Below are 11,186 nucleotides of genomic sequence, written 5' to 3' on the forward strand. Positions count from 1 at the left end.
CTAGTTTAAGACCATTTCCCCTTGTCCTATCACTACAGGCCCTGCTAAAAAGTCAGTTCCCATCTTTCTTGTAGGCCCCCTTCAGGTATTGAAAGGCTGCAATAAGGTTCCCCTGGAGTCTTCTCTTCTCCAGGCTGAACAACCCCAACTCTCTCAGCCTTTCTTCATAGGAGAAGTGTTCCATCCCTCTGATCATTTTTGTGGCTGTCTATGTCTTTCTTGTGCTCAGGGCTCCAGAGCTGGACACAGTACTCCAAGTGGGTTCTCGCCAGAGTGGAGTAGGGCAGTAGAATCACCTCCCTCGACCTGCTGACCACGCTTCTTTTGATACAGCTCGGGGTATGGTTGGCTTTCTGAGCTGTGAGTGCACATTGCCAGCTTATGTCCAGCTTTTCATCCACCAGTACCCTTAAGTCCTTCTCCGCAGGGCTGCTCTCAATGCCTTCAGCCCCCAGCCTGTATTGGTACCAGGGATTGCCCCAACCCCGGTGCAGGATCTGAATATATATAAGTCTATGAGACCTTACAAGATGCATCTTAGAGTCCTGAGGGAATTGGCTGATGTAGTTGCCAAACTACTTTCTACGCCATTTGAAAAGTCATGACAGTCAGGTGAAGTCCCTGGTGACTGGAAAAAGGGAAACCTTGCACTCATTTTCAAAAAGGGTGGAAAGGAGGACCCTGGAAACGGCTGATCTGTCAGCCTCACTTCTGTGCCTGGGAAGATCATGGAACAGATCCACCTAGATGTTCTGCTAAGGCACGTGGAGGACAGGGAGGCGATTCAAGACAGACAGCATGGCTTCACCAAGGGCAAGTCTTGCCTGACCAACCTAGTGGCCTGCTATGATGGAGTGACTACATCAGTGGACAAGGGAAGAGCTATGGATGTCATCTATCTGGACTTCTGTAAGGCCTTTGACACAGTCCCCCACAACATCCTTCTGTCTAAATTGGAGAGAGATGCATTTCATGGGTGGGCTATTCAGTGGATGAGGAATTAGAATTACTTGTCTCTCCTTCCTTAGATATCACCCATACTTATTGTCATGCAATATCTGGATGGGTACCACATTTTGCACAAAGAACATTCATGATTACTTCAGGCAAAATAATAATTAATTTGCTAAATGTTAGGTATTTTAAAGAGACTGAAACACTGCTGTTATTGCACGAGAAAAACAGCCAAACTAATAGTAAATTTATTATTATTATCATCTGGCAAAAGACACTAACTTGTGTCTTCTCCTGGGGTCCAAAAAGGTTTATAACACCATAGCTGACACTGGAAAGTAACAACTCTTCTGATTTTACTTCCATGATGTTTGACTTGAGCAGAGGTTTGACTTTGGTTTGCAACCATGGACAAATGGATATTTAATGTTAATGGGAAAAAACCCACCTTTTAAAGCTCTGTTAACCATTCTGTTGCATGTCTTAATTCTGTTCTTCAAACATCCTTTTAACCGATTTCAGAATTTGACAGCCAAAGTACCATTACTTCAAATTAGTACTTTTCTGAATCTTGTTCAGATTCTGGCATTGACTCTGTGTGTTAATTAGAGTTCTGCTTCTTAGTGCAAACTAGAGTGATTTGGAAATATACCAGAAGGATCTAAACGTACCTTCATCATTCCTTGGTGCAGGACCTCAAATATACTAAGACTGGTATAATTCTGAAGCATAGCATGTCAGATAGTCAGGGCATGGACAGTGCTGAAACCCTCTATATCTTGGTCAACTATACTAGACAGAAGCTTTTACCTCTCCCCCAGAGTAAGACTTGAATGAAGGACACCAAAGGGCCTGACTGATCAACGCTATTGAGATCCAGCAGCCAGATTTGCAGTAGAGATGAACTAGTGACACTATGGGCTGTTCATTGCTTGTTTGAGAGGATCTCTTCTCTGTTGATACCATGGTTTGCTGTTATCAAAATAAATAAATAAATAAATAAAACTTCTGTGAAGAAGACTGAAAGTTTATATCCTTGCTCACAGCTGAGATCAAGTCCACTTACTTCAAGTTGATTCTCTGGGCTGCTCTTCAGGAGCTCTAGTAGTAGTTTCTCAAACTTACTTCCTATCAATTTGGGCTATCTGAGCACAAGTCTTTTTCTTATCTTTCGTATGCATGTATAGGGCTCTGTTTAGTCACTCAGACCATTAGCATTTTTGTTAATCCCTGCTGATTAGACTGGAGGCTTTTTCCCTCTGATGGCAGTATTTCGTATTAACAAGAAAGAAATGTTTTGTTCTGAAAGGAAGTTTCTATCCTCCTTATTATTTTATCCCAGTGAGCACAGTGTGAGCTCTGCATAGACCTTCTCTTTCACTTCTAAGAGATTTGAGAAATGTTAGAGATTCTACTATTGTATAGATATTTTTTTGTTAGGACACTTTTGGTAGGAGAAGATCATTCCTGCAACTATGAATCATACAGTCATGTGAAAACACAATTTATTAAAATGATAGCAGTTTGCATAATACATCAATACACAGGTTACCAAACATCTAAAATCCTTAATTCAGACTAAGAAAATCACACCACTGCAATGCAAAAGTCCCTCTGGGTTGCCAAGGTCATACTTTCTGTTGGCAATCTATTTTGTTTCCCTTTTTTCCAAAGTTTCTCAGTTTCTTTTTACACTAAGAAGGCGGGGGGGAAGGGGGGGGGGTTGTGCCCTATTCTCTTTAGGCCTAAGAGACAAATATTCTTTTTTACTGAAGGTCTCATAAGCCTTTTGAAAAAGCACTTGTTGAACATGTATACCACCTGTAAAAAATCCATTTCTATTCAGTACCCCAAGATGATCATCCTTTTATTCTGCTAACTTCTTTCCCAAATCACCAAGTAGCTCTCAAAAGATTTCCCACCTCCTGTCTCAGAATCCAGCATCTTAAGTGTTACTGAATTTCCATTTGCAAGTCCTTTGTTCTACTGTAGAAGTGTAAAGTTACCTATTCAGTCATTCATTTCACATTTTGGTCCCTGAGGCAGTAGAATTAATTTGCCTCAATAAATGCTGTAGCAGCTGAGCTTTGATTTTGTATTATAAAGACAAGCACAGAAGCCTTGTTGGCAAAAAATCTGTTTAAGATTCAGGGCTATACTGATTTATTCACACCTCAGATTTATCTCAAAGGCTTTACTCTTTCACCCATTTGTTAACTTTCTTCTGTTTTCTCTTCTAGGGCAACAGGCTTTGGCTTTTTGAATGCACTATGCAAAGCAGCAGCAGTACTTGGAAACTTAATATTCGGTTCCCTTGTTGGTATCACCAAAGCAATCCCTATTCTCCTTGCTTCCACTGTTCTAGTATGTGGAGGTCTGGTAGGACTTCGGCTTCCTGACACAAGAACGCAGGTGTTGATGTAACTGGAAAAAGCCATTTACTGTTTATTTCCTTCTTCATACAAATGTCAACTCCCCTGACTGATGGTGCAAAGGCTTCAGATTCTCAGTGCTTAGTAGAGTGCTCACATGTAAGCAATCAAACTCAAAAGATACTCTGGAGTGGCAGAGATTTAGAAACCTCTGTATGAAAGTTTTAAATTTCAATTTTATTTTGTTTGCTTGCATACATTACTAATCAAAACCACTTAACTTCAAACTGCAAAGCTACCTCTTAAAACCCTTTCAGTGACATGTCCAGGAAGGTAAAAACCATACTGATAATTGGACATTTAAAATGCAAGCAGTCGTATTATTTAAAACTACATGCTAAATTTGGTCATGGCATTGTGGGCTTTTGAAACAGTACAGACATGCAAGTCGACTACTTAGCATTATTGGTGCAGAGAATGTTAACATTATATGTATCAATGCATGCAGCATTAATTGGGGAACTCTACAGACCACATCAGTACTGAGAATACTGACTCTACTTAGATGGTAAAAACTTGTGGTAATGCCTTTTTCTTGGGAAACCTTGTTAGGTAGATTCAATCTAAAATGAAGATTACCAGTTACACCCCATATTTGCTGAGGAGAAGGCAACAGCTACTACAAGGACATGAAAAGCCCATAATAGGTAAGCATCAAAGAGAATAACAAGATAAGCACTTTCACTCTTTGCTGCAGATCCTCCATAAAAAATCTGTTTTCTTCTCACTTGTGGCATCTGGAATATTTTTGCCATTTTAAAACAACGAATTTGTTTTAATCCAGGAGTGAATCAATGCAAATATTTATGTTGTAAGTATGAATAAAGAAAGAATCAGATCAGTGAACTATATGAAAAGTAAGGTGCTTTTAAAAAAGTTTGTTTGATACTTACTTTTCTAATACATTTTTCCTTGTTGCAGAATTTTGCAGAATGGTTATAAAAATATGTGACTGTAGAATGACACCTAGTAAATTTAGTCAGGCCATAACTTCATATAGAGTATAATGTCATTGAAACATCTAAAAATATTTTTTAAAAAATAATATCAAAACAAATAAAAGCAATAATAAAAATTGCCTTCATTATTTTCACAGTTTATACACATCTTTATATAACCATTTTCCCAGCTGATTTTTAATAGTTCCAGAGATATCTCACCATTTAACACATTCAAATAGCTCTCTGAAAGGCCATTAAGAAAGAAGCCATACCAAAGCTACAGGATGTGGTAATGTCTTTATTACACCAACAGCAAGAATGGAGAGTAAATAGTAGTAAAAATGTTCCTTCTAAGCCATATCCTGTGGACTGTTGTGTATTACAGTAGCAAGTTCCTCACTAGTCCTGCTGCTATGCAAAAGGCTATGGGATCTCTTTAAAATGATAGCATTAAAAATTAAATAGAAATACATCTATAAAATTAGCAGACAAAAGGAACAGATCCTCTGATGACAGAAACTTGCTGTGCTTTAAGTGGAGCTAAGACAACTTATATGAGCTCATGAACTACCTGCAGTTTCAAATAAGAAATTTGGTAGAAAACACAAGGGAAAATTTATCAGTACTTTTTCTAATTATATCTGACAACATTTATTAGGTGGTTGAATCACTGACAAAGAAATTAGGCCTTCAGATAAGGTGGCTGTGTAATAGGATAGATTTTTTTTCGAGAACTTTTCTCTTGCTCATATATGTGAACTTAGCTTGGGTAACATCTGTTACTGCATTCTGCAAGTCAGTCATTGTCTTAGTTATATTGAAAGAGACGGTAAAACTCCACATAAGAAGATCATTCATTATTTATAAAGTTCATTGTTTAGTTTACTGATTCTAGAAGTTCCATTTTTCAGTTATTAACTAATGCCTATGTTGCACATTGTAGCACCAGAATGTTAGCCCAAGACGTGGTTTTCTGCTATTAACCAATGAGAAAAGTGGCATTTTTTTAATGTTGATAATTTAAATATGATACAGTAAGAAACAAAGCTTAGGAAGTGTGTTTATTTTGCAATATGAACAGTCAAGATATTTGAGATGAAATATTTTATATTTAAATCTGACTTAAACATGTCTTTTAAATTTTTAACTATATTAAAAAAATAAAAAGGAGGAAGAATTACTTTTCACCAAGTTCCAGGTTAAGAATAAAATGCTGGCCTTAGTTTTGCATCTGTGGCTTTTGTCCATTAGTCATCGTCTTAATATTATTTCAAGGCTGTTTTCTCCAATAAGAATTGAATTTGAACCCTGTTTCTCTGTGCCACTCATTAGTAGCATGTGTCCACCTCCTTTTACTTCATAACTTATTTTGAAATCTGAAGCCTCTGTACATATTTGGAGTAAACCTCAACAGCAATGGTAAAATATTACATTGTCTTGCTATGCAATGTCCTCATAAAAGTAGTATATTCTGTCCATCTCTGTATATAATTCTGAAGAACATCCAGATCCAACACTTCCTGACACCTGACCATTGTGGAGGAAACATGCTACAGAAAAATAATCTTCAGCTTTTGAGGGCTACAGTTCAAGGCTTCCACACACTAAAATCTCATTATGTGTAAAATTATGCTAGTTTCAATACTGGTTGCTATTCTAAATCCTGGCTATATCATAAGTACGTGATTAAGTCTGGATGAAGTGGAATATAACAACCACAGAAATTAGTAAAAGTTAACAAAATTCCCAACTACAAGGACCTGGCATGGGACTAGAGTGAAAGTTCTAAGGTAGTGTCTCCATTTGGCTAGCTGTGCTGTCACTAAATGACCTCTCCCCACCTGGGAAGAGGAATCGGGAAAAGGAAAGAAGACCCGTGGGTTGAGATGGAAACATTTAATAAAACAATAAAAAAATAATATTAATAGTAATATAAAGTACACAAAATCATACTCGGCCCATGTAGTGCTCACGAGCTGCGTACTCCCAGTAGTACACGCTATATGTCAAGCACCACAGCTTCAGTGAATGTGCGACAGTCACAGCAAGTGTGAGAGCAGGCCTCAGGAGCAGAGCAACAGGCGAGATCCTCCCCAGATGGCAACCATTGAGAAAGAGAGACAGACCCATAAAACTTGTCAGTTTATAGTGAGCATAACGTTTATGGTATGGAATACTTCTGTTGGTCAGCTTGAGTCAGCTGCCCTAGTTTTTGGTCCTCCTAGGTTTAGCATCTGCATAACTCAAAAATGCTAAAGACCGTGACCACTATGAAAACCCACATACCATGGCTGGCCATAAAATAAAATGAAGTGTCTTATCAATTTTGTTCTCATCAAATTGGATGCTGCAGTCTTCTCAAAATTGTAGCTTTTCTGATCAGAAAATTCATTCTATGATTCTATCCCAGTGAAATCTGGACAGGTAGGAAAAGGAAAAAAGAAGAATAGGGGATAAAAAATAAATGGAAGAGATGAACAAAGAAAAAAAATCCATGAACATTTCCAACATATTAACCAAAACCTAAAGACAGAATCTCTTTACCTGGTGAGACACTTGCCTCAACAGATATGAACTAGAGCACGAGCCAGTGTCAAAGCTGTTTGAACAATCAATTGGGCTTGAGTGCAGTAAAGATTTATCTCATAAAGACAAAAGAATTGAGTGCAATTTCAAGCTCTAAATACTTGGTTAGATAGGTACAATCCACAGGCTGGAACAGAAATCCTTAATCTGTGGAGATCTGGACATAAATGTTAAATTATAAGCAAAAGTGATTTGACTGGTCTTTAGTGAATCTATCTCTTTTTGCAGCTTCCAAAGCAATCTCAGGTAATAAATATTGGACAGTATGAATTGCACTTCCTTTCTGTATCTATTCACTTATATCTTACACGAAGTGTCTCCTAGTGGCCTGTTTAGACCCCTGACACACCAGAGAGAACTGAGCTTGATAACATTTGTGTATCAGATCTATCAAACACACATAATCAAAACTGCTTATTTGTCTGTCTTGGTCACTGAATGATGACTGACCACTAATTGGAAACTCCTTTCAGTCTAAATTGAAGTAGGATATAAGGTCTAGTGCTCTTCTGTAAATCTGAAAGGCTCATCCCAACGACAGCAGTGACAAAAAGTACAATGGCTCTTGAAGACAGAGAAGACTGACAGCATTTAAAATAGTATTAACCAGGATGGTCAACTAGTTTAAAATATGAAAAGTGTTTGCAAAAGAGACCACATGTTTTCATTTTTGGCCAATAAATTTTATTTTAATTAGTTTTACTCCTTACAGGTTATCTGATAGTAGATCTTGTCTTAGCTGACTCTTATTTCTTGAAAGCATTTTATTAATTGTGTTTGTACATTTTAAACAGATCGGTTATACTCATGTTAGCACCTCGTGGGCTGGAAGCATGCACTACAACATTTGGTATGCATTGCATTGTTTGCTGAGTACAGACTTCTAGCAAGAGAACCAGGACTAGGTATTTTTGGTTTCTGGAGTGCTGAAGGGGATTGCTAATGAATGATCTATTGGGAAGCCTTCTTCCTTTATGCTTGATTTTAGACAGTGCCCTTCTAGAGGTTTGTACTATAAAACTTTGACATAGATGAAGAAGTGTTAGCCCTCCTTTCTCGTGGCTCCAGTAGTCTACTTTTGTTCATCATCTTAGAAAAGTGGGGCAAAGTAAGACTGCTAACTCAAGCTCTGCTCTCTTTCTCTTCATGACATTCCATTCATTCAAAAATTGCTTTTTTTACCAGTAGGCTAATCTTAAACAAAGTCGACACTCACTGCTCCTGCTTTCACTTGCTTCTGACTTCATATTAACATTCAGTAAGAAGGTTTGCCACCTATCTTTTACAATTTGGCCATCACTTTTTAAATCAAAATGGAAAGTGAAAACAAAAGTCCAGATTTCACATTTCCCTTTATATTCAGAAGGCTGAACTAATACAAGGAGAGGTCTTCCCTCAGAATGACCCTTGTTGGGCTCCTTCTGCTTTGGGTGCAGATATTGGGGATTCTTCTTGTCTATGCGCCTAGCTGAGGTCTGTTTGGAGGAAATGTTATGCTCTGTTCTTGTTTTCTTTTTCTTCCACTATCGAACCTTATCTTCTTGTACCTGGTCTGCAGGCACAACTGCTGATTTCAGTTCTTAGCAATATAATACAGTCCTCAGCCCCTCATAGGGACAGCCTCTGTGTGTTGAGCTTTATTTCTCTTCCCCATTGTAAGTTTTAAAACAATCTTAATTAGTCAGAGAAAAATGTTTACATCCAGTTGCACCTCTTTACCTAAACAAGATTATATCATACTAATACAACCTACAAGTCATGTTTCCTGTTTGGTAACCTGGCAATGCAACTGAAATTTCAATCACAATGTTAAAAAATGAATCCTTGCACTCTGGGGGTCAAAGACACAAGAAGTAAAAACAGAAATGCTCCACTTCCTCTGGAGCCTTGAAAGAAAACACATGTTTGGTAATCACATTCTAGAAGAAAACACATCTGAGAGACTGCTTTTCCTCTACATTTCCTGCCTTCTTGTTCATTAAACTCACTGTAAAATATTAGGTATTTGCCTGAATTAGTACTTTCCAATACTACTAGTTCAGGAAACACAGCATAAAAAGACAGACTTTTTCCTGCAGTTTGGAGGCAAGACATGGATCAGGCAGTGATATGGAATTAGCAGAGACATGTTGGACAGAAAATGTGGATCTCAGTTCAGAACCAGAATTAAACAGAAAGCATCAATTTGTAATGCTACTTGGAGATTGCCCTTACCTTCACTTACCCTCATCCAGTCTACAACCAGTCCATACACTGAAATCAGCCTCATTTGCTTTCTTCTAACACTGGTAATTTCAATTACTTTTTATACTTTACTGTTATCTGCATTCTTTATTTTTGTTATAATGATGAATACTTCTTCCTGCAAAGGAAGGACATTCAATATTTAGTCCTACTCTAGATGTGTAAGATTATTGTATAGATCTTCATCCATATTCAGGACCTTTCTTTAATGCAGTGAATTAGCATGTGAGGAACAGGAAAAAGACAAAATGGGACTGATTGATTTCCTTTTCTTATTTGATAGTAGGTTGAATTATCTCCAAATACGCTTACCTGTAATATGTAGCCATGCTATCTAGCTGTTGGAGTACATCTTGTCTAACTAAAACCTGATAAATCAGTACTTACTGACAGTCTCCTCCCACAACATACACACAAGCTACATTTACTAGTACTAAAATATTTTGGAAAAAAAAGTGGAAAAAATAGAGATGTAATTGCTTTCTGGGTTAAATGGTCGTCCCTGCTTGGCAAAGGTCAAGTACATACTGCTCATTTCTGACCAGTACACAGTCCAATAACCGAAGACTGGCAATTACTTAGCAAGTTGTTTGGATGAGGGTGACCTGACAGAAAAGTATTGCCTTTCCCATCCAGCTTATTCATGAATATACATTTTAATACTGCATAACTGAGAAGACATGTAGAGATCTTGCCCGTACTCTGGCCATCAACACTTCTGAGCTGTAGCCAGACACATCAGTCTGCAAGTGAGACAGAGAAATTGCTGGCAGGCTGGCTTTCATCACTCTCTCCACAGTTAGCCACCTAAGCTCATTTCTCTTGGATCCTAAAGATCTGCTTTTTTGCTCAGCGTCCTACTTTCTAATTTTGGACATCTACCACCTGCCACTCAGTTTTCACCTGTAGTCCTGACAAAGCAAGCTGAAGCTATTTGCTGCTATTGGACCACACTCATATCTCATCGCAAGCATAGTACTCTGCAAGAGTCTGATGTCTTATGTGTTGTTCTAGTTTTTTCTGTTGTCTAGAGCTCAAAGCCATCACCTAGCATTTCTCTCTGATAGTACTGCATGTTTTGCTAATCTATAATACGTCTTCTATCCTCTTAGTGACTGCCTTGTAAATATATGCCTGTCCTCCACTGGCTAGGTGATAGAGGTCATTTGTGAATCTTATGTAGGCCTGTCTTACCCAGTTAAAAGGTGATCCTTCAAAAGAAGAGGGTCAGGAAAAAATAATGAAATTCAATCAAATTAAGTGCAAACCATGAAGAGTAAGGTTTCAAGGCCTAGGTTTTCATTACTTTTATTTTTATCAGCTGTTTTTTTCTAAATTCCTACCCTGCAGCTGTATAACAGTGTATGTTGTAAAGAAGCATTACACAGAGTTGAATACCTACACAGGCATGTGTGGGTGAGTATACACACATATATACACACAAACCTCCCTGTAACACAGGTGGATCTAAGACTTACAAACCATATTCTCATCTCATTCTTGATGATACTAGGTGTTACTTTCTGCATTATGCATTATGGTTTGAACAAAAATAACATCCTGCTCTGTTCCTGGTGCAGAACCCTTTGCTTCTTCGTGTGCAAAATTGTTGGGATGCCGAGATTCATCTTAGCTGGCCATTAGCTTTCAATCATTAGAAGGGAACTCCTGAAATGGTCTGAAAAATTAGCTCTGACTTAGCTGTACCCTTTTCCCCCCCAACTGCTGCACTTTTCTAAACAGCAAAACAGCACACCGTGCAAAGGCACTGGTCATGTTCCAGTGACTGGGGGACACAGAACTCTCAGATACATAAAATCTTAAAAGCTATGAATTTTGTCTCATTCAACTAGAAGTCTTTCAAAATGTTCCATGTGGATCTTAACATGTTAAATTCTTTGAAATGTCTGAGAAAATGTCTGTGTCTTCATGTGTTGTATGCTTTTTATTGTTTCCGCATACATAGCTGCTGTTGTTCTAGTAATGTGGCTAAACAATTGTTTGCTGCTGTTCTTTTCAGCAATCTTTG

The 11,186-nt window shown here is 38.0% G+C and overlaps 1 protein-coding gene across 1 annotated transcript in view; it reads left to right on the forward strand.

Annotated features, from left to right (window-relative positions):
* Positions 1-3,378, forward strand: part of LOC104531319 (synaptic vesicle glycoprotein 2C) — a 45,381-nt gene extending 42,003 nt beyond the window's left edge. The window contains exon 10 of the mRNA XM_029087025.1: positions 3,195-3,378. Within this exon, the coding sequence (XP_028942858.1) occupies positions 3,195-3,378 (184 nt within the window). The remainder of the gene's footprint in view (positions 1-3,194) is intronic.
* The last annotated feature ends 7,808 nt before the right edge of the window (positions 3,379-11,186 follow it).

This window comes from Antrostomus carolinensis, unplaced genomic scaffold, assembly GCF_000700745.2.
Source record: "Antrostomus carolinensis isolate BGI_N321 unplaced genomic scaffold, ASM70074v2 scaffold6849, whole genome shotgun sequence".
In the NCBI taxonomy this organism is placed as follows: Eukaryota; Metazoa; Chordata; class Aves; order Caprimulgiformes; family Caprimulgidae; genus Antrostomus; species Antrostomus carolinensis.